At 44.2% G+C, this 24619-nt stretch overlaps 1 protein-coding gene across 8 annotated transcripts in view; it reads left to right on the top strand.

Annotated features, from left to right (window-relative positions):
* The window catches only part of adgrl3.1 (adhesion G protein-coupled receptor L3.1), a 623227-nt gene that overhangs the window by 177328 nt on the left and 421280 nt on the right, over positions 1-24619 (top strand). For all 8 annotated transcript variants that reach the window (XM_055632233.1, XM_055632235.1, XM_055632237.1 and 5 more), the window contains one exon: positions 17714-17886. In XM_055632233.1, coding sequence (XP_055488208.1) covers positions 17754-17886 — 133 coding nt within the window. In that variant the 5' untranslated portion in view covers positions 17714-17753. The remainder of the gene's footprint in view (positions 1-17713; positions 17887-24619) is intronic.

The raw sequence follows: 24619 nt of genomic DNA, 5'->3' as shown, positions 1-24619 counted from the left end.
TCCTTCGGCCCAGCGAGTCAGTACTGATCAGCGATCCTCGCACACTAAAGGGCCAGTTGCATGCTCGTGGGACAGGCCCTTTAGGTCGCGCTTGCCGCATGGAGATTTACATTCATACCATTCACCTACAGACCTGTTCGTCTTTGAAGTATTGGAAGAAACAGGAGCTTTCCGGAGAAAACCTACGCAGGTCAGGGGGAAAACGTAGAAACTCCATACAGACAAGCACTCGTAACCAGGATCGAACCCGGATCTCTGGTGCTATAAGGCAGTAATTCTGCTGTGCCACTGTGCCGCCCTAAGTCTGGAACAGTGGAATAGTGTCCAAATGAAGCTTTGCAATCTCTCTTTAGCCACAAGTTTGAATTTTTGACTGATCCAGGATAATTATAAAAGGCACATTGAGTGATTATTTAAGATCTTCTTAGGAAGAGGGCTGCAGATTGGCCACATGCCAAATGCACTGGAATTGGCAATGCAAAGGCCATTTTAATTTGTGTAAATTTGTTGAATACTGAGAGTTGTGAAAATGGTATCCATGTGGTTGGTGATGATGTCTTGTATGGTATCAACAATTGGAGCTCGGGAACTGCTTCCTCTCTCCTCTGTTATCAGGCTTCTGAATGGTCCTTCCATTAACTGGGGTACTGTCTGATTCACCTCCACCCCATTGAGGACATTGGGCTTTCTGTCTATGGGACTGATGCATTGCGGTGCTGAAAACTATAATCTATCTTCCCCTTTGCCCTATCTATTTTATTTGAGTTGGACTTGCTGGTATTTATGACTAGTATGTCTGATCTGTTTGGATAGCATGTAAAACAAATCTTTCACAGTACCTCAGCACAATAATAAACCTATACCTAATTCCTCTGCACTACTAGAAAATCATAAAATGCGTACAGCTTTCTTCAACTCTACAATTGTTCAGCCAGCACTTCGCACCGTAACAAAATTATGAGCATATAATTTAATTTTAAAAGTTCAATTCAAGCCAAAAGGGCCTGTCCCACTTAGGTGATTTTTTTGGGCGACTACAGGCGACTGCCGCAAAATTCTCAACATGTTGAACATTTTTCGCCGACAATGGTGACAATCTTTGCTGTCATAGGTTGACGTAAGCGTTGTCGTAGGTTGTCGCCAGGTGTCGTGGGTGAATTCCATTAAAACTGGTCCCCGTCAGTCACCTAAAGAGTCGCCTAAGTGGTACAGGCTTATAAGAGACTTGAATCTCTCTTTGAGCCAACTGATTCGCAAGCTAACATGAGGTCAAAACTACTGTTCAATTCAATCTTGGGGTATATTTTTGAAGAGAGACACCAAATGCTGGAGTAACTCAGCATATTTGTGACCTGTTTAACCGAGAGTTCAAATTCAGCTGTATTTTGATCTTACCGACTAAAATTTCCCGAAAAAGAATCACACCAAAAATTTGCCTGCTTTTCAGTAGACATATATTTTTTTGGATTTTTCATAAGGTTTTGTTGATTAAAATCCATCTTCCAGTCTTTTTTATTTTATCTTGAAGTTGTATTCAGGGTTTGCTTTCTCATTTCATATTGTTCATCACCCATTCTTAAATAAAATCATGATATCCAGTATATAGTGTACAATGAACAGAGATGGTTGATTAATCTAATCTGGGCTCAAGTTCACTCCACACTGGTGGCAGAGGAAGTAGCATCAGTGGTTCATGATTTTCAAGATTCTCCTTTCCTCTTTGCTTTTTCCATTCTTGTTTCCACATATGAGCAAGCACCATTTTTCATGCAGGTGCATCAAACACCATCAATTGAGGACACAAAGAGCTCAAGTAACTCAGCGCGACAGGCAGCATCTCTGGAGAATGTTGATGGGTCGGGACCCTTCTTCAGACAACTTGTTGATTCAGTGAAGATAGACCCATCTTCAAACAGAGTCATGGGAGAGGGAAACTAAGATCAGTCTGGGGAAGGGCCTTAACTCGTAACGTCACCCATGCCCTCCCTCCAGAGATGCTGCCTGTCCCGCTGAGTTACTCCAGTATTTTGTGCTTGTTTACAAATAATATACCCAGGCAATTTGGTGAAACCCGACAAAGTTAGTACCTAGAGCTATGCTGTGTTGACCAGGGAATCTTGCCTCTTTCACAGTGCTTGACCTTTTATATTCAATGCAACAAAAGCAGCTTCTTACCAGATACTTATTGATGTTAGAGAATCTTTGAATCTTTTTTTCTATCCCCCACATGATCGTTTGCCCTCGATCCACTCTATAAAGTAATTGCTTTGGTTTGCTATCATCAGACACTCTTCTGACAAGGTAGACACAAAATGCTGGAGTAACTCAGCGGGTCAGGCAGCATCTCTGCAGAAACAGAATAGGTGACATTTCTGGTTGGGATCCCTCTTCAGATCTGATCCGAAATGTCACCCGTTCCTTCTTTCCAGAGACGCTGCCTGACCCGCTGAGTTACTCCAACATTTTGTGCCTATCTTCGGTATAAGCCAGCATCTGCAGTTCCTACACATTAAAACTCTTGTATAGTGTCTCAGTGTACTATTCCAATACACTTGTACTGTATCTCTCCACATCACCATATATATCTCTTGTTTCCCTTATCCCTAACCAGTCTGAAGAAGGGTCTCGACCCGAAACGTCACCCATGACCTTTCCAGAGATGCTGCCTGTCACTCCAGCTTTTTGTGTCTGTGTACTGAATCTAAGATGGACTTATGTATAATAATATTTTTACTGAACTGCATACAAACCTCCCTAGCAACTAAACAGTTTAACATGCAGTTCAGTAAATATTATTATACATTCCAGCTTTTTGTGTCTGTGTACTGAATCTAAGATGGACTTATGTATAATAATATTTTTACTGAACTGCATGTTAAACTGTTTAGTTGCTAGGGAGGTTTGTATGGGGCAAAATCTGTGCACGTGGTGGGAGGCTTTTGGTAGTGGGCAGGTTCACATACCTTGGTAGCACTCCCTCAGGATCAGGCCACATTGACGGCAGAGTCAACTACAGGATACCGAAAGCAAGCTCTGCATTTGGAAGACTTAATAAGTAAAGTGTAGGAACAAAGAGGAACCTGCCTCAAGACCAAGCTAGAGGTCCATGGTGATGCTGTCATACCCACTTACTCTATTCTTGCGAGAGATGGGCAGTGTACTGCAGACGTGGCTGACAGCTTAACAACTTCCACATGACCGACCTGTGCAAAATACTTCACATCAAGTGGCAAATCAAAGTTAGTGTCTTGTACTGTTTCATAGAGTTTTTTACAGGATAGAACGCAGGCAAAGTGGACTGGATTAATCCCACTAGCCCTGCTCTTTGAGTGCTCATTCATGGAGAATTATTGAAGAATGAGAGATTTACTCACTCGAGAACTTCAGACGTGACTTTCTTTCTCTCATCTCCACTTTAATTCTTCTTCCAATCAATTCATCCCTCCTCGCCTTCATTTCGTCTCCACCTGTGATATTAATGTATTGTTCATCTTCAACATCATATCAACATCATTTCATTTTGAAACTCGTTTGCATTACTGCCTTAGCATCTAGACCTTTTAGATTATAGGTGGTGAGAGTGCATATTGACTTCAGGGCTGTTATTGGGCTGTCCCACTGTACGAGCTAATTCAAGAGCTCTCCCAAGTTTTAAAAAAAAACAAAAAAAACTTGTGGTAAGCACGTAGAATGTACGTCGGAGCTCGGAACGTCTCTTAGCGGCTCGTAAAGCTAGCGGCAGGTACTCTGGAAACGTGGAAAGCTCGTGAAGACTCGTGAAGATTTTTCAACATATTGAAAAATGTCCACGAGAGCCCAGACTACCTACGAGCGGCTATTACCTTAATTCTCCGAGTTCGAATCAGGGAAAACTCGGGAGAACTCTTGAATTAGCTTGCACAGTGGGACAGCCCCTTTAGCAGGCAACTCAACCATCCTACCAACAACTAGAGGGTAGTGCTAAACTATTGCAGATAGACATAAAATGCTGGAGTAACTCAGCGGGACAGGCAGCATCTCTGGAGAGAAGGAATGGGTGATGTTTTGGGTCACCGCCCTTCTTCACACTGGTTCGTGATCAAGGAAATGAGAGAGATAGACGATGATGTAGAGAGATAAAGGACAATGAATGGAAGAAATGCAAAAAAGTAACGATGATAAAGGAAACATGCCATTGTTAGCTGTCTGTTGGGTGTAAACAAGAAGCTGGTGCAACTTGGGATGGTGAGGGACAGAGAGAGAGGGAATGCCGGGGTTATTTGAAGTGAGAGAAATCAATATTCATGCAACTGGGCTGTAATGTGTAGGAAGGAACTGCAGATGCCGGTTTAAACCGAAGACGGACACAAAAGTCTGAAGAAGGGTCTCGATCTGAAGCATCACCCATTCCTTCTCTCCTGAGATGTTGCCTGTCCCCTGAGTTACTCCAGCTTTTTATTTCTATCCACTGGGCTATAAGCTGCCCAAGCAAAATTTGAGATGCTGATTCTCCAATTTGTGTGTAGGCTCACTCTGACAATGGAGGAGACCTAGGTTCAGAAAGGCCAGTGTGGAAATAGGAAGGGGAATCAAAGTGTTTTGGAACCGGGAGAGCAGTTAAGTCCAGGCGGAATGAGCGAAGGTGTTCAGTGAAAAGATCGCCCAGTCTACGTTTGGTCTCGCCAATGTATAAGAGTCCACATTTTGAACAACGGAAACAGTAGATTAGCTAGTCAAGAGTCAAGAGTCAATTTAATTGTCATTTGGACCCCTGGAGGTCCAAACGAAATGCCGTTTCTGCAGCCATACATTACACACAAATAGACCCCAGACACAACATAATTACATTTAACATAAACATCCATCACATAGCTGTGATGGAAGGCCAAATAAACTTCTCTCTCCACTGCACTCTCCCCCCCCCCCGATGTCAGAGTCAAAGTCAAAGCCCCCGGCTGGCAATGGCGATTGTCCCGCGGCCATTAAAGCCACGCCGGGTGGTGCGAGGTCGCACACCGGGTCTTGGTGTTAGAGCCCCCGGTGTGCGCTCGCAAAGTCCGCGGCCATTCCAGCCGCGTGGGGCAGTGGGGTCAGGCCCCGCTCCAGGAGCTCTTCAACCCCGCAACTCGGGCGGGAGAAGTCGCCGCCGCAGAAGCCCCGAAAAGCGGTCTCCCCCCAGGGAGCCGTGGGCTCCCGGCGCCGTCGTCCACAGACCTGTAGAGAGCCTCCGACTCTCCGGCAGCAGCAGCAGCAGCAGCAGCAACAGCATCAGCAGCAGCAGCGCTCCTCCACCGCTCTGGACTCGGCCAGCTCCGCGACGGCAACGCTGAGTCGGCACCTGAGTCCCCGGTCTCTTCCTGTTGGAGGCCGCTCCTCGTTGCGGCCTCAACGACGACTGAGACCCGACGAGAAAAGGTCGGGTCTCCAGTGCAGGGAGAGATTCAAAAAAGTTTCCCCCCCCTCCCACCCCACCCCCACCCCCCCCACACACATACCCCAACATAAAATAACAAACACTACATAAAAACACAGACAAAAATAATAAAAACGCGGACAGGCTGCAGAGGCCGCTGCTGGCCAGAGCCGCGCCGCCGCCAGCTACTGTCTAAAACTACTGCCTAAGCTTCTATCTACCACATTGGAGTCCCTTGGACTAATCTGAATCAGACTTTACTGGGATTATCGTGCACTAAACATTATTCACGTTTTTCCCTTTATCGTGTATCTGTACACTGGGAATGGCTTGATTCTAATCACGTAATCTTTCCGCCGACTGGTTAGCACGCAACAAAAGCTTTTCAATTTACCTGGTATGCGTGACAATGAACTAATTTAAAACTTTGGCAGAACTCCTGTAATTTTGGACAACCTTTCATTTCTGTTAATTGCTTCCCCCGCGGCCTGAATGTTAATTGCTATTTTAACGCCTTTCTGTGAAGACACTTTTATCACCGATTATGCATACTTTCAATCTGATTTTGGGTTGTGCTTACAAACAATGGACCTTGGCAATTTTGGTTAAACCCGACAAAGTGGAGCTGAATAAGTTAGTACCCAGAGCCAGTCTTGTGCTGACCAGGTACCTTGCCATCATTCACAGTGCTTGACCTTTAATAGACAGCACAACAAAGGAGCTACCTATCACCTTCTTACTGAATCAAAATAAAAGTCTCAGGGTTGTACAGCACCTTTTATCCCCATTCAGAACATCGCAAACAGTTTGTAGCTGATGACCTGCTCTGGAAGTGTGGTCACTTTTGTGAGGAGCGCCAGTCAAATTGAACTTGCCAAGCTTCCCCCCAACAGCTGTATCATACCCTGGTCTGATCGTAGAGTATACACAAAGTGCTGGAGTAAAGGGGCTGTCCCACTTGGGCGACCTAATTGGAGAGTTTAGAAGAATTTAGCAGAGTTTGAAAAAATATCATGTTGAAGACCTCCTTCGACTATATTGAAGACTAGCTATGACTAACTATGATTAGCTAGTACTAACTTCGGAAAAATTGGAAACCGAATAGTGGAGAGTGAAGACGACCTCCTTCGATGTTCTTCGACCTCCCTTGGACTATGATGAAGACTATCTACGATTACCTTTGATTACCTTAGACTACCCTCGATTACCTACGACTAACATGACTAACCTACTACGACTAAACCTACGAGTAAAAAAAGTATCGATTTCTTTCCATGGCGAGCGTTTTTTACACGTGGGCTTTTTTCTACATGTTGAAAAATACGCTGCATCCTAGCTGAGGCCTTGAGTACTCGGGGACTACTCTCGAGCATGAAGGAGAGTTACAAAGACCTCCTACGATTTTGTGTCGACCATGCTGTGAGTATGAGTCGAGGGCAAACTCGCCAGAACTCGTGGATGAGGTCACCCAAGTGACTCAACGGGTCTGGCAGCATCTCTGGAGAAAAAAGATGGGGGACGATTCGAGTCGGGACCCTTCTTCAGACTCTCAGTGAAGCTTTGGGTCGGGTGATCCTAGAGTAACCGATGGACACGGGCAATGATTCCCAGATCTTTGAGGTAATATGGACAACAGAGGATCCCACCCCAATGATGCATTTTGAAAGCAACCTCCCCCTTTAGGAAGCTCTAATCTCACAAAGCTAGTTTAGTTTTGATTATTGTCACATGTACCAAGATACAATGAAAAGCTTTAGGTTGCGTGCTAACCAGACAGTGGAACGGCTATACATGATTACCATCGAGCCGTCCACAGTATCCAGATGATAAAGGGAATAACGTTTAACACAAGATAAAGTCCTATTAAAGATAGTCCGCGGTTCTCCAATGAGGTAGATAGTAGCTCAGGACTGCTGACTAGTTTTTGATGGGGTGGTTCAATTGCCTGAAAACAGCTGGGTAAAAAGCTGTCCATGAATCTGGAGGTGTGCGTTTTCACACTTCTATACCTCTTGCCTGATGGGAGAGGAGAGAAGAGGATATCACTGTGGTGAGACTCGTCCTTGATTCTGCTGGTGACCTTGCCGAGGCAGTGTTAATTGTAATTGTCAATGGAAGAGTGGTTAGTTTGTGTGACGGTCCTCAAGTCTCTCTCATCTTTATTTGTGCACTGTGAATGGCTTAATTGTTAACATGTACAGTCGTTCCCTGGACGCAGACAACAACTCTTCTTTTCCAAAATAAACTTTATTCCAAATTTTTAAATAGATAAAAGGACATTGCAAAAAATCTTCCAACATCCTCAGAGTTTACACATTCATTAGTTGTATTATATGTATGACTGCTGCAATTTCGTTCAGACTTCGGTTTGAATGACAATAAAAGGCTATCTAGCTAGCTATCTATCTATCTATCTATCTATCTATCTATTGTACTGTTCCCAAACTATCCCCACACCAAGTACCCTTACGATTCATGTGAACCCAATGGATTGATATCCCTTTCCTTGTCTGAGTGATGTATTCATCGGATCATGTCCTGCATTGTTCCGCAGCAGAAGGACCCTAGAGTGGTCTTCCCCCGCAGAGACTTGGCGTTGGCTGCACCAAACGGTAGTCGTGACAATATTAAACTAAATCAAATTAGTTAGGTCAAATTAGTCAGAGCTAGACACGGCTCTTGAAGATAGAAGAGTCAGGGGATATGGGGAGAAGGCAGGAACGGGTTACTGATTGTGAATGATCACATTGAATGGCGGTGCTGGCTCAAAGGGCTGAATAGCCTACTTTTGCACCTATTGTCCATTCTATTGTCTATTGTTTATTAGGGCGGTCATGGTGGCACTGTGGTAGAGTTGCTGCCTTACAGCGAAAGCAGCGTCGGAGACTGACCGCTGGTGCTGTCTGTACGGAGTTTGTATGTTCTCCCCGTGATCTGCGTGGGTTTTCTCCGAGGTCTTCAGTTTCCTCCCCCATACTTCAAAGACGTACAGGTTTGTAGGTTAATTGGCTTGGTGAATGTAAAAAATGTCCCTAGTGGGTGTAGTATTGTGTAAATGTGAGGGGATTGCTGGTCGGCGCGGACCCAATGGGCTGAAGGGCCTGTATCCGCACTATATCTCTAAACTAAACTAAACTAAACTAAAAAGCTGATGCTCGATTTTATCTTGCTGCTTTGAAACAAGACACCTCGAACAATTTGACAGTCGCATGTCAAGACAGAGATGCATTAGAACCAAGCATTATTGGCACTTAATGGCTTTTAGCACCTTGTTATATTGCTGCTTCTGAGCACTCAATATTCTGTTTGCACTACAATTGTGGCCTAATGTCCCCTTAAGTACTGTTTACCTGCCGAGCAGTCCTGAATGACAGGGAGACTGTTGGTGTCACTAACTATGGGCGCCTGACAATTATCCAAAAGGAAAATATAACACACAGTGGAAATTTGAAGTGCAAGAGAAAACGCAGGTAATGCTCATCAGTTCCAATGACGGATGAAAAGTGTTAATTGTGTATTCATCCAGGGATGCTGCCTGGCCTGGTGAAGTTTTTTCCAGTCTTCTCTGCTCCAAATGGAAAGGCTTCGATGACGTGCTTACATTTGGTTTTCTCCTTACTTATCGTCATCTTAATTTCATTTTGTCTTCTCCTAAGACCCGAGTTCCCCTGCTGGTTCAGTTCTAAATGAGAATCGCAGGATTTGCCATGCTGACATAATCACTGGTTACCAAGTAACACATCCGCAGGCAGTCTCAATAGGAAAGAATGTTCTTTATTTGTTATGGGTGGTAAATCTTTCCACACTAGCCAAACTAGCCTACATTGTAACTAACCGATAATTTGATCAGTTCACTACTGTTCTTTCCTTATCTCTCATCCATTTTTCACACAGAGAGTGGTGATTCTCTGGAACTCTCTGCCACCGAGGGTAGTCGAGGCCAGTTCATTGGCTATATTTAAGAGGGAGTTTGATGTGGCCCTTGTGGCTAAGGGGATCAGAGGGTATGGAGTGAAGGCAGGTACGGGATACTGAGTTGGATGATCAGCCATGATCATATTGAATGGCGGTGAAGGGCCGAATGGCCTACTCCTGCACCTAATTTCTATGTTTCTATTTAGCCTTTCTAGACTTGAGAGATACAGCACAGAAACAGGCCCTTTGGCCCACCGAGTCAATATCGACCAGCAATCCCCGCACACTAGTATTATCCTACACACCAGGGAGAGAACAATTTTTGGCTGAAGGCAATTAACCAACCAACCTGTACGTCTTTACGCCACTATGCCTGGACTTCACTGCTGCCCCTCGATCTATAATCACCTCCGGCCTTTGTCCAACCATCAGTGTACTCAAAACCCCCTCCTCACCTGTATCCACCTATGACTTGCCAGGCTTTGGCCTGTCCCACCTCTCTTCCTGCTTTCTAACCTCTACACTAGCACTAACCTTACTACACACTACGGCCAATTTACAATTTTAGCAAGCCAATTAGCCCACATAGTTGATATCTTTGGAGTCTGGGTGGAAACCGGAGCACCTAGAGAAAACCTTTGCGATGAGGAGAACGTATAAACGCACAGACGGCACCCGTAGTCAGGATCGAACCTAGGTCTCTGGCACTGTAAGTCTTGGGTGGAAATCCCAGATGCCTTGTCAATCAATCAATCAATCAATCAATCAATCAACCAACCAACCTTTATTGTCATCTTGCAAATCAACAATTGTACAGTGCAAAATGAGAAGACGTTTCCCAGGGAATACCGGAGCATCGCACATGAAACTTAAACATTTCACACATAATAACAGTAAAAACAATCCAGTCCCTGATGAAACAGTATAAATAGTTAAAAGCAGGTAAAACAGCAACATTAAAATACAGTAAAAACAATCATTAAAATGTCCAGGGCAGCTGATTTGAGTGGCCAGTGCCAGAGTTATTAAATTGTCAGTGCAAAGCAGCAAAATCAGGTGGAGTGACTGTTTAGCAGCCTCACAGCCTGTGGCTGGAAGCTGTTTAGCAGTCTGGTAGTCCGGGCTTTGATGCTACGGTATCGCTTGCCTGATGGCAGGAGATCCAGATGTGTGTGGAGGGGGTGCAGTTTGTCCTTAGCTATTCTCAGAGCTTTTTTCAGACAGCGGCTCTAGAACCATTCTTGTACCGAGGGTAGGGAGACGCCAATGATCCTCTCTGCTCCCCTCACTACCCTCTGCAGTGCCTTCCTGTCTGAGCAGTTACAGTTGGAGCATATTCTCAATATTCATCAATATTCTCAGAGCAGCAAAAATATTTCTAAACAGTCCTACCTCATATTTACTTTTCAAATGTTATTGCTAAATGCATTGACTGATCATTTATCTCACTGGCACAGTGAGACAGTGCTACCCACAAAGTTTGTGTAGGAAGGAACTGAAGATACTCATTTATACAGAAGATAGATGCAATATGCTGGAGTAATTCAGCGGGTGATCCAGCATCTCTGGAGAACGAGTATAGGTGATGTTTCTGGTTGAAGAAGGATACCGACAAGAAACGTCAACTATTCTTTTTCTCCAGAGATGCTGCCTGACCTTCGGAGTTACTCCAGCATTTCGTGTCTACCCATAAAATCATCTGGGGTAGAACACAAAGAACTGGAGTAACTCATAGGGTCAGGAGCATCTCTGGAGGACTTGGGTTGGTGACATTTTAAGTTGGGTTCCTTCTTCAAATTGGAGAAGGGTCTCAACCCGAAACATGACCTATCAATGTCTTCCTGAAATGTTGCCTGACTCATTGAATTGCCCCAGTTATTTTTGTTCTATGCAACTTTCCTGTCCCTGTAGTTCCTTGTGTCTCCCAATTGTCTGGCATATTACTCTTCAACAATGGCCATGTTTTACAGTGTATGTCTTTGACTGGCCAACATCTTGGGACCTACAAATGTCCTTGCAACCTCTATAAATAGAAACCCTTCGTTATTTTTATACAATATTTAAATTTGCTCGCTTTTAGTGATGTCCTCAGACTGGCATGTATGGAAAATGCTAAAAATATATGGAAAGGTCTTTTATTCTGTGAAAATAGGCTGTCATTTTGTTTAAGGCCACGTCCATACATGATAATCTTGAAATAAATAATCGGATTTATTTTTAATTTTCATTATGCCGAGCCTGCGGGTGTCACATTGCTTCTATTCCAGCGCTTGGCTTCCACGATCAACAACAGAGGTGTTATAGAGTCTTACAGCATTGAAACAGGCCCTTCGGTCCAACTTGCCCACACTGGCCAACATGTCCCAACTACACTCATCCCACATGCCTGCATTTGTCCAAATTCCGGCTAAACCTGTCCAATCCATGTACCTGTCTAAATGTTTCTTAAACATTGTGATAGTACCTGCCTCAACAGATCACTTTCTGCTTCAGTCTATTTTATTGTCATGTGTACCGAAGTGTAAAGCTTTTGTTGCGTGCTAACCAGTCAGCGGAAAGACAATGCATGATTGCCATCGAATTGTCCACATTGTACAGATGCAGGATGGAGGGAATAATGTTTAGTGCAAAGTAAAGTCCAATAAAGTCCGATTAAAGATAGGCCAAGGGTCTCAAATGAGGTAGAAGGTAGCTCAGGACTGCTCTCTAGTTGGTGATAGGATGGTTCAGTTGCCTGATAACAGCTGGGATGAAACTGTTCCTGAATCTAGAGGTGTGCGTTTTCACACTTCTGTGCCTCTTACCTGACGGGAAAGGGGGAAAGAGGGAGTGATTGGGGTGTCATCCTTGATTATGCTTGACTCTACAGATGGGGTGACAGGTACTTGATGGGCTGATGTGGCTAGTTTTGAAGAAGGTGTGCTTCTTACATTGTTCACAGTGAACTTCTGTTAGCTTTCAGTGAAAGGACTGAGATTCTCAATACCTGAATGCACCCTTGCTCTTTTGATCCAATTTCCAAACTGCCCATCCACCCTGCGGGCCAAAGATTCCTGTAAGATGTTGCACATAGTTTAGTTTAGATTACAGATACAGCGCAGAAACAGGACATTTATCCTACGCAGACTAGGAACAACTTACATTTATACCAAGCCAATCAACCTACAAACCTGTACGCCTTTGGAGTTTGGGAGGAAACCAAAGTTCTCGGAGAAAACCCACGCAGGTCACGGGGAGAACGTACATACTGACAGTACCGTAGTCAGGATTGAACACATGTAAGGTGGCAACTCTACCGCTGCACTACTGTGCTGCCCTTTCTCAAGAAGGCTTTGAGAACATCCTTAGTCCTCTCACCATCAGAGGGTCATTTCCTCTGCCCGGTATCTCTCTGTTATGAGGAAATACCAGGATGGTGTCAGTTTTGGGAGCTCCAAGCATGAAAACAAAGAGTTGTTTGAACCTGCTATCTTTGGATGTTAGCTTAGGAGAAAATGTTGACATTGGTTCACTTATCCTCCTAGTGGATTTGGTAGATTTTGTATGGATTTTGTATGGCAATATCACTGATGTTACTTCTGTACTGTTGTTAGGTGATGCCTGCTCTGCAAAGTCCATGTGCCTGTTGAGGTATACAAGCGAGCAATTATATAATCATGTACTACAGAACCAGGCCAAACTCATTCATGCCAACCAAGGTACCCCAACTAAACTTGTCCCATTTGGCTCATATCACTCTCGGCCTTTCCTGTTCATGAACTTGTACAAATGTCTTTAAAATGTTGTTATCATACCTGCCTCAACAGCTCATTCCACACGCGGTCCACAAAAAATAGTTGCCCTTCGTGTTCCTTTTTCCCCTCAAATCTTTGACCTCAAATTCTCGATACCCCGGCATGGGGAAAGATACTGTATGCATCCATTCTATCTATGCTCTTCATGATTTTATACACCTCTGTAAGGTCACCCCTCAACCTTTTACTCTCCAAGGGATAAACATAGAACAAAACAGCCCAAGAACTGGCCCTTCGGCCCACAATGTCTGTGTCGAACATAAGGCCAAGAGCAACTCCTATCTACATGCACATAATCCAAATTCCTCCATTCCCTGCATCTCCATATGCCTATCTAAAAGTCTCAGCCTGCCCAACCTCTCCTAATAACTGAGCCCCTCTGGTCCTGGCAACATCCTCCTAAATCTTTCCTGCGCTCTCTTTAGAGATGACTGCTATGCGGCAGATCACGAGCTATATGCCAGATTTGAGGCTTTGATCTTCTTCCTCAGAAACCCAAAGGCTGTGCTGGTTCACTTCAGGCTCTGGTGATTTTCATCTTTGATGTTTGCCTTCATTATGAGGAGACTCCAGAGATTTTGGAATTGGCTACATTTCCCCTGGTCCTTCAATGGACCTTCATTGTAAGAGGACAGTGCTGTACAGTGGGTGCAGGTTGCTTCAGGTTTTGTTTTATTGGTGTTAACATGCACAATTGTTTCTACGGAAGTGAGCTTGGACAGTTTTCTTGCAGAGTAACGTTCATTAACTGTCCTTGTGGGCAAAACATTGTTCTATATCATTTGTACTATTGCAAATAGAGACGGCATGGTGGAGCAGCGGTAGAGTTGATGCCTTGCGCACCAGAGACCCGGGCTCGACCCTGACTAAAGGTGGTGTCTGTACGGAGTTAGTACGCTCTTTCCGTGACCTGCGTGGGTTTTCTTCAGTAGCTCGGTTTTCCTCCCACACTCCAGACGTACAGGTTTGTAGATCAATTGGCTTGGTCAAATTGTAAAGCGTCTCTAGTGGGTGTAGGATGGAGTATGTGTGCAGGGATCGCTGGTCAGCACGGACTCGGTGACTCAGTGGGCTGAAGGGCCTGTTTACGTGCTGTATCTCTAAACTAAACTAAACTACATAAATTATATATTTTAGACCAAATTACAAATGCTACTGTAGGTAACACATTTAGTCATTGCCTTTAGCTGGTAGTTTATCAAAGCTGGACCACTAACTGCTCGTGAACAAGTTGGTGTCTACTTCTGAATGTATATCAATATTCTGCAATTGAAAATTGTGGATATTGAGGCTGAGTATCATTCAAACATAAATCTGAAAATATGTTGCCCATTCACATTTCAGAAGAATTCAGTGTAAAGAAACATACCACTTGCTGGGTTCTGAGATTTAATTTTACCGAACAGATTTTAAAATGCAGAAAGATTCACATAATTGTACGTAATGAGTGATATCCAAGCTATTAGATTGTTTTCTAAGTTTGGGGTTTTCGAACCTTTCATTTTAGTTGTGTTTGCCTTTGTGAAGAGGCAGTTTAGTGTGTTTTAAAATTGTAGATAGCTGCAGTGAGAAGAGAGTGGGGCGCTCATTCTTGTACTTCAGATGACCCATAAGGTACCTCCACTCATTGCATTCACAAGGGTATACTGTGAGGTTCCTGCTAAAATATGTTCCTGAGAATTATCATGTACTTTTAACACGTCTGTGGTGTGTGGAGTAGAAATCTTTCAAGAGTAAGAAATAATAAAACACAAGAGATTTAAAAACAAAACGTTTCAACACGACATTTGAAAACTTCCACAGTAAAATTCCAACAATCTGCTATTCTATCATTCAGAAATCCCAATGGGTTGGCAACTGGCTCCTTGGGTGATGTTAAGCTGCAGGGAGGAAAGGTTGTGTGGCAAATAACATCTCGTATGTGCTTGCTAAACCTTAATTGCCCACTCTCCCTGCTTCTTACTCGGGCCACTATTCTTGCCTCCCCTTCACTGACTTACTGACCCCTTTCTCCCTTTGTTTAACTGACCCTGTAGAGCAGCAACTTCACTGTTTAGGGCAGCACAGTGGCGCAGTGGTTGAGTTGCAGCCTTCCATGGACCTGGGTTCGATTCCAACTGCAGATGCTGTCTGTACGGGGTTTGTAAGTTCTCCCCGTGACTTGCGCGGGGTTTCACCGGGTGCTCCCGTTTCCTCCCGCACTCCAAAGATGTACAGGTTTTTAGGTTAATTGATTTGGTATGAATGTAAATTGTCCTGAGTCTGTGTAGGATCGTGTCAATGTGCAGGGATCGATGTTTGTCGCGGACTTGATGGGCCGAATGGCCTGTTTTCATGCTGTATCTCTAAACTAAACTAAACTAAACTACTGCTGCACCATTTTGCCGCCCTAAGCCAACCACCGTTAGTGGTTGATTTATTCACTATCTGCCATTGCAAAACTTGACAAGTGCAATGCATGTGACCTGGTTTGTTTTTATAGGTAGTAAAGACAGAACACTCAATGCTAGGATTTATTTCAAGAGGGCTTGTATACAAAAACAGGGATGTGATGTTGAGGCTCTATAAGGTGCATTTGAAATATTGTGAGCAATTTTGGGCACCATATCTGTGGAAGGATTAGCTGACTGGAGAGGATCCCGAGGAGGTTTACAAGAATGATCACAGGAATGAGAAGGTTAACCTATGATGAGCATTTGTCAACACTGGGACTGTGCTCGCTGGTGTTTAGAAGAATGAGGGGGACCTCATTGAGACATACAGCATAGTGAAAGGCTTGGATAGAGTGGATGTGGAGAGGATGTTTCCCACTAGTGAGAGAGTCTAGGACTAGAGGTCATAGCCTCGGAATTAAAGGATGTTCTTTCAGGAAGGAGATGATGCGACATTTCTTTAGTCAGAGGGTGGTGAATGTGGAATTCTTTGCCACAGCAGGCTGTGGAGGCCAAATCAGTGGATATATTTAAGCCATAGATAGGTGGATTCTTGATTAGTACAGATGTTGATTATGGGGAGAAGGCAGGAGAATGGGGTTAAGAGGGAGAGATAGAGCAGCCATTATTGAATGGCGGAATAGACTTGATGGGCCGAATGGCATAATTCTACTCCAATTCCTTATGAGCTTATTACGGTGGTAAGTTCCCATGAACAATGGCCTTAATGTTTGTTGGAATCTCCACTTTCACAATCATACAAAAGCAATCATCGACAGTGTTGGAAATTATGAACCAAAGCAGATGATGTGAGAGATGCACAGCAGGGAAGAGAGAAAGGGAATTTAATGCTTCAGTTCAAAGGTCTCCTGATGAAGATGGGAACCACTAAGATGCAGATTAGCATGTAGCTGAATCTTGCTTCATCCGAGGAGAGTATTGAGTATAGGAGGTCATGTTGCAGTTGTATAAGACGTTGGTGAGGCCTCACTTAGAGTATTGTGTTCCGCTCTGAGCGCTGTGTTATGGGAAAGATGTTGTCAAATTGGAAAGGGTAGAGTGAAGATTTACAAGGATGTTGCCAGGACTCGAGGGACTGAGCTATAGGTAGAGGTTGAGCAGGCTATGCATCTATTCCTTGGAGCACAGGATTTACAAGTGGCAGATTTTGAGGCATTGGCCCGACCCCGTTACCAACTCCACCCCCTGGCCTTTCAATGTATAAAACTAGTTGAGGTTGTGATTTTTTTTTTTTTTAAGTAAAAAATATTTTAGAATGTGGTAAAAATGGATTAAAAATATGAAATTATTTAAAAATAGGTGAAAACACTTCCCTGCACTTTTTACTCCAGGTTGGCACTTTCATCAAGGAATGGGACTGAATATTTCCTGCCAGTTGTGCCTTGGAGCAGAATTATAGTGCATTGGACTTCCATTCAGCTTACCTGAATGCTGCCCTGCAGTCAATTTTGAACCCAGCAGTATAAGCAAAGAAACATAGAAACATAGAAAATAGGTGCAGGAGAAGGCCATTCGGCCCTTCGAGCTAGCACCTCCGTTCAATATGATCATGGCTGATCATCCAAAATCAGAACCCCGCTCCTGCTTTCTCCCCTGATTCCATTAGGCCCAAGAGCTATGTCTAACTCTCTCTTGAATACATCGCTTGAATAGGTCGCTTTTGCAGGGATGCGACCAGCAGCTTGTTCCCGTTCCAGGCGCGGAAGTCAGGAATATGTAGGAAGGAGCTGCAGATGCTGGTTTACACTGACGTTAGACACAAAATGCTGGAGTAACTCAGCGGGTCGGGCAGCATGTGGGGAAAGAAGGAATGGGTGGCGATTTGGGTCGAGGCACTTCTTCAGTCATGACTGAGTTGGCGAGCGCGTTAACTCTTGTCCCTCTCTACACTACTCTTGTCTGAGTGGCGGTTGACGTTCAAAAAGGGGGGACCTGGCACGGGGGGGGAGGGGATTTGTAACTTTGTAAGCACCCTCTATGTGGTGACTATTGGGTATGCACGCACAGAAAATAAATTCACTGTGACTTGTCGCAAGTGTCAATAAAGTATTCCATTCAAATTCAATTCAATTCAAGCTTATGCTTATGTTTCTCCTCTTGCTTACTCTCATGCCCTTTGTTTAATAAATAATTAACCATTTATTATTTTCTTTTCGCAGACCTGCAGTCGGTGAATGCTGAGTGTGAAGTACTGACAGAATGCCGGGGGGGAGCAGCAAATCTTGCACGTTACCCAGAAACGTTGCCTACCCTTGTCCAGTTGAGCTTCACAAAATGATCATGTGGATGCAGTGCTTCCTGATCATGCTCGTCAGCTCAGCTGCAGTAACTGGTAAGTTCCTCGATGGCTGAAAACAACATGCTCCCTTGCAGCTGAAGTGGCGATATTTTGTTGCATGCGTTGTTGAGATGTTGAAGATTTAAATGCAGTTGTGCAAGGCAGTCCCGGTCTTTCACTTTCATTTGTGATGGTATATTGTTATTGCCTTTGTTAACACATATCAGACAATCCTGCTGGAGGATATATCCCTTAGTGAGGCATTTGAGTTAAAAATGACCTCCCTTGACTTCTGAACAGAATGACCCCAAGAATGAGACCCCACGTGGACTTTTAATCAGCTGTTCACCCATGTTGAATGGCTTCATATACCCCACGAGTTATTCTTTAGGCTCTTCGCCTTCCGGTGCATAATTTTCCAATAATGGAATGCAGACTTTGGACTAGGATTTGGTTGCCAAGGGCGTTGGGGCTTTACAAACTCAAGATGGACAGATTTGATTCCCAATACATGTCGAATCAATTGACCTACGCTGAATGGCACTTGGAATGCTGCAGTGGGATACAGATGAAATGGTTTGACACGGTTCTTGCTGCCCGACGTTACCTCTGCAAGTGTGCAGACGTGGATATAGAGGGGGGAGGGCTCTCACATGCAATTTCCTCTTCACTGGTTTAGTTTAATTTTAGTTTAGAAATACAACAAAGAAACGGGCCCTTCGGCAGGTGGCGCGCGAAGATTATGTGAATCCCAAAATCCTGTGGCGCTGCGCGTCACTGCCTACATCACCACGTACCATGCTCGCATAATGCACGCCATGCGCGCATCACGTGCGCTTCGTGCGTCGTGACGCGTAAATGATGTCGGGTAAATGACGCGCAAATTACGCCAGAGTGGGACGGGTCCTTAAGGCAGCAACTATATCGCTGCTTCACCGTGCTGTCCCTAAATTATGTCCATTTTATCTGTTTCGAATTTTGTGTGAATGGCTGATTAGTGAGAGCTGAAATTATAAAATGATGAGGGTTGCAGCAACTCGGTGCGACTGCCCAGGTTTTCATGGTCAGAGGTTGATTATGGCTCCTTTAAAGAATGGTATGTTAAATTCTGACAGATTGCAACTAGTTTGTGTGCTTCAGTCAATAACCTGAAATGGCTCAATAGATAATAGACAGTAGGCAATAGGGGCAGGAGTAGACCATTTGGCCCTTCGAGCCAGCACCTCCATTCACTGTGATCAGGGCTGATCATTCACAATCAGTACCCCGTTCCTGCCTTCTCCCCATATCCCCTGACTCCGCTATCTTTAAGAGCCCTGTCTAACTCTCTCTTGAAAGCATCCAGAGAATCAGCCTCCACTGCCTTCCGAAACAGAGAATTCTACAGATTCACAACTCTCTGGGTGAAAAAAATGTTTCCTCATCTCTGTTCTAAAAGGCCTGCCCCTTATTCTTAAACTGTGATCCCTGGTTCTGGACTCCCCCAACATTGGGAACATGTTTCCTGTCTCTAGCGTATCCAATTCCTTAATAATCTTATATGTTTCAATAAAATCCCCTCACATCCTTCTAAATTCCCGAGTATACAAGCCCAGTTGTCCCATTCTTTCAACATGTGGCAGTCCCGCTATCCCGGGAATTAACATTGTAAACGTACGCTGCACTCCCTCAATAGCAAGAACCTCCTTCCTCAAGTTTGGAGAACAAAACTGCACAAAATACTTTGTGTGGTCTCACTATGGCCATGTACAAATGCAGAAGGACCTCTTTGCTTCAATACTCAAGTCCTCTTGTTTTGAAGGCCAACATGCCATTAACTTTCTTCACTACCTGCATGCTTTCTTTCAGCATTTTCAGCATTTTCCAACATCTGCAGTTCCTTCTTAAATGCTTTCTTTCAGTGACTGATGTAAAAGATCTTGTTGTACATCCCCTTTTCCCAACTTGATACCATTCAAATAAGAATCTACCTTCCTGTTCTTGTCACCAAAGTGGATAACCTCACATTTATCCACATTAAACTGCATCTGCCATGCATCTGCCTATTCACCTAACCTGTCCAAGTCATCCTGCATCCTCATAGCATCCTCCTCACAGTTCACACTGCCACCCAGCTTTGTGTCATCTGCAAATTTGCTATTGTTACTTTTAATCCCTTCGTCTAAATCATAAATGTATATTGTAAATAGCTGCAGTACTAGCACCGAGCCTTGCGGTATCCCACTAGTCACTGCCGGCCATTCTGAAAGGGACCCGTTAATCCCTACTCTTTGTTTCCTGTCAGCCAACCAATTTTCTATCCATGTCAGTACCCTATCCCCAATACCATGTGCTCTAATTTTGCCCAATAATCTCCTATGTGGGATCTTATCAAAGACTTTCTGAAAGTCCAGGTACACTACATCCACTGACTCTCCCTTGTCCATTTTACTTGTCACATCCTCAAAAAATTCCTGAAGATTAGTCAAGCATGATTTCCACTTCGTAAATCCATGCTGACTCGGACCGATCCTATTACTGCTACCCAAATGTGCCTCTATTTCATCTTTTATAATTGACTCCAGCATCTTCCCCACCACCGATGTTGGGCTAACTGGTCTATAATTCCCTGTTTTCTCTCTCCCTCCTTTCTTAAAAAGTGGGATAACATTAGCTACCCTCCAATCCACAGGAACTATTCCTGAATCTATAGAACAATCGAAAATGATCACCAATGTGTCCACAATTTCTAGAGCCACCTCCGTAAGTACCCCGGGATGAAGACCATCAGGCTCTGGGGATTTATCAGCCTTCAGTCCCATCAGTCTACCCAACACCATTTCCAGCCTAATGTTTCTCCGTCACCCGAGGTGCTCTGGCCACTAGTACATCTGGGAGATTGTGTCTTCCTTGGTGAAGACAGATCCAAAGTATCTGTTCAACTCATCTGCCATTTCCTTGTTCCCCATAATAAATTCACCTGTTTCTGTCTTCACATTTGTCTTAACTAATTTTTTCCTCTTCACATGCAGTACCTAAAGAAGCTTTTACTATCCTCCTTTATATTCTTGACTAGCTTACCTTCATACCTCATTATTTCTGCCTGTATTGCCTTTTTAGTTATCTTCTGTTGCTCCTTAAAATTTTCCCAATCTTCTGGCTTCCCTCTCATCTTTGCTATGTTGTATGTCTCTTTTATTTTTATATACCGTCCTTGACTTCCCTTGTCGCCCACGGTCACCTCTTACTCGCCTTAGAATCGTTCTTCCTCTTTGGAATGAACTGATGCTGCACCTTCTGTATCATTCCCAGAAATACCTCTCCATTCAACTTTGGCCAGCTCCTCCCTCATGCCTCCATAGTCCCCTTTGCTCAACTGTATTACTGACACTTACGATTTTCCCTTCTCCCTCTCAAATTGTAGGTTAAAACATCATATTATGGTCACTCTCATAATCTTTACCTCGAGTTCCCTAATCAAATCCAGTTCATTACACAACACTAAATTCAGAATTGCCTTTTCCCTTCGTCAAGTGGTGACATTGTTGCTATCATTGCTTCTTTTCCTGCAGTAATATTAAATAAACGTTTTATTCTTGTATTCTCATCCCCATGAATTCTACAGCTCAGATAGTCTATTTTACAGAGGTGAACACTTTCTCCTCAAACTTTTTAAATAACACGCCCACATCTGAAACAATAGTCCCTTAAATTTGTCGGTAGTTATAGTGATTTGCAAAAGCATTCCATTAAACCAGGGTTGCACGGTGGCACAGAGGTAGAGTTGCTACCTTACAGTGCTTGCAGCACCGGAGACCCAGGTTCGATCCCGACTAGGGGTGCTGCCTGTACGGAGTTTGTACGTTCTCCCCGTGACCTGCGTGGGTTTTCTCCGAGATCTTCGGTTTCCTAGGTTTGTAGGTGAATTGGCTTGGTATAATTGTAAAATGTCCCGAATGTGTGTAGGGCAGTGTTAATGTACGAAGATCACTGGTCGGTGCGGACTCCATGGGTCGAAGTGCTTATTTCCGCATTGTATCTCAAAAATAAACTAAACTGAGCTGATGGGCATGCGTGAGAGAAAGCAAATTGTAGGTAAATTTGTGACTGTCCTGGGAGCTGGCATGGATATGATGAGCCGAACGGCAGTCTCCTATGATGTTTAAAGATGCATATATCTCAAAATGGAAGGTGAAATAAATAAACGAATGGGTGGGGTGGGCATGGGGGGGGGGGTGAGGAAGTGTGTGGTGAGTATTGTAACGGCACATGATAAAATAATAACCTAAAGTCTAAAGAAACCTCATTTACTTGAAACTGAAAACATGACAGTATTTTGTCTTCAAACCGTGCTAACGATTGCAGTGACATTGGGTTTTGCATGCTCAAGCCCATTTTAAAGATCCCTATAAAAGAAACTCCCTTATCATCAGTTGACAGACATCTGCTTTCTTCTGCAATTGGTTGTGGTGAGAGTAGTGGCCCCGCATTTCAGGCACAGTCAGCAACTTCATTGATTTGATTGATCTGCAACAGTCGAAGCGCCAGAGAAGCGAGTAAATGAGTCAGCGGCTCGATGGGGAAAGTCATCGCTGCCCGTGGGGATCAGGGCATGGAAGGGCATAAACTGTGGTAATTCCCATTCTCCAGATCTGCCCTCTGCACCCGAGGGTAATTTGGATCATCACCCATTGGGGGGGGGGGGGGGGGGGGGGATTGAGACCCTGAGAGCAAGAGGCATGGAGATGGCATATACAAGGGAGAGCCGTAACAAAGGGAGATTCTCGTTGATTTATTTCCATTGGGAGGAGATAACCAGAAGCCCAGTTACAGAGGCTTGTTGGAAATCTGTCTTCTGAGCTGCTTCATAGATTGGTTTTATTTTAAGGGTTGTTAAATGTTATCGCAGACAGAAATGCCTTGAAATTGATTCACATGGCAGTCTGCCTTTTGCTACTTTTGTGATTTAAATGTTGTTTTTTGTGACTTAAATCGCAAAGCAAAACCCTGTTGGGCGGCACAGTGGCGCAGCTGTAGAGTTGCTGCTTCACAGCACCAGATGCTCAGGTTCGGTCCTAACTACGGGTGCTGACTGTGCGGAGTTTATACATTCTCCCCGTGTCCGCGTGGGTTTCTTCCAGGCGCTCCAGTTTCCACCAACGATGCACAAGTTTGTGGGCTATTTGGCCTTTGTAAGTGTTAATTGCCCCTAATGTGTGGGATAATGCTGGTATATGGGGTGATCATTGCTCAGCGCAGACTCGGAGGGGCTGTTGCAACACTCCATCTTGATGCAGCACAAGAAGGAAGCCAATTGATCAATTATGTCCTCACTTGCCAACATGGGAGGTCATGAGGAATAGCGGCAGAATTAGGCCATTTGGCCCATCAAGTCTACTCCACCATTCAATAATGACTAATCTATCTCTCCCTCCTAACCCCATCTCCTGCCTTCTCCCCAGAACCCCTTCTGTGGCAAAGAATTCCACAGATTCACCACCCTCTGACCAAACAATTTTCTCATCTTCTTCTTAAAATAATCTATTTTAATTCTAAGGCTATGAACTCTGTTCCTAGACTCTCCAACTAGTGGAAACATCCTCCACACACATCCCCCCCCCCCCCCCCCCCCCATGAATGTTTTTATGAGGTTCCCCCTACTTCTTCTAAACTCCAGCGAGCACAGGCCCAGTGCCGTCAAACGCTCATCATAGGTTAACCTACTAATTCCTGAGATCATTGTTGTAAACCTCCACTGGACCAACTCCAGACCCAGCACATCCTTCATTTGGATAATCCTTATTTATTCTTGTCTGCTTCCACCCACACTCACCTGTCTCCCAATTCTAACTCCCCCTCTCCCACATCGCTCCATCTGCTGATCCTTCACCCTTCCTTGTTCCACATGTTGCCTCACTCCTGGCCCCTGCCTCACCCCTCCTCTTCGCCTCTTTATACTGGCTATCTTCCCTCTCCCCTTTCAATCCAGATGTGCAGGGACTTGACCTGGAACATTAAGAGTTTCTTTAACCTCTACAGATAAATGCTGCTTCATCTGTGGAGTTCCTCCAGAACGTTGTCTTTGTTTGCTTGCAAACCGGTTGAGTGCTACATAGAAAACAAAATATGCCATTGCAGAGGGTCCAACTATCAATTGATCTAAGACCATTGGATTTCATGAATTGCTCCAATGATGTTCTATGCCATGAATGTTCTCCATGGTATCTGGACCAGTGCGTTTTGTTTCATTCTATTCCATTCAATGGGGAGTTTTCCTGAAGGAATTAGAACATAATTTATTTATGGGGAGGGAACAGCGGGGACAGTTTTAAGATATCCCTGCTCCTCCATTAACTGAATCCGCCTTGCCACATCACACAAAGCTTTAGGTACGGCCAGACATGGGAAGTTTAACAAAGAGGGAATTGGAAAGAAAATAACTTCTCGGATTAAAGCTGAAAGGTCATGCCTTTTTAATTTCAAAAGCCAAAGATTCTTGTCATTGGTGGAAAGTGAAGCTGAAGGGATCGGATGGGATTTGGAGAAGTGGCAGAGAATGGTAAGGATGACGGAGATGGAAATTAAACAGCGCATCTTCTGGTAAATCAAATCAGCAAGGGTTTGGGGATTTGAAGTAACATTTTGTTTTTAATTTAGAACAATAGATAGGGGGTGTGAAAATCGAGCTCATTCAAGATGAGTATTAATGGTGGGAAAATGTCTGTCTGGTAACCTTTCAGCCTTTAGTTCCTGTTTTATTGGCTTTTATATCTCTGTCTGCTTTACCTGTGATTAAAAGGTTGGAAAA

The sequence above is a fragment of the Leucoraja erinacea genome, chromosome 3 (assembly GCF_028641065.1).
Source record: "Leucoraja erinacea ecotype New England chromosome 3, Leri_hhj_1, whole genome shotgun sequence".
NCBI lineage: Eukaryota > Metazoa > Chordata > Chondrichthyes > Rajiformes > Rajidae > Leucoraja > Leucoraja erinaceus.
The sequence above is the reverse complement of the archived record's forward strand: the minus strand, read 5'-3'. Positions and strand labels throughout refer to the sequence as shown.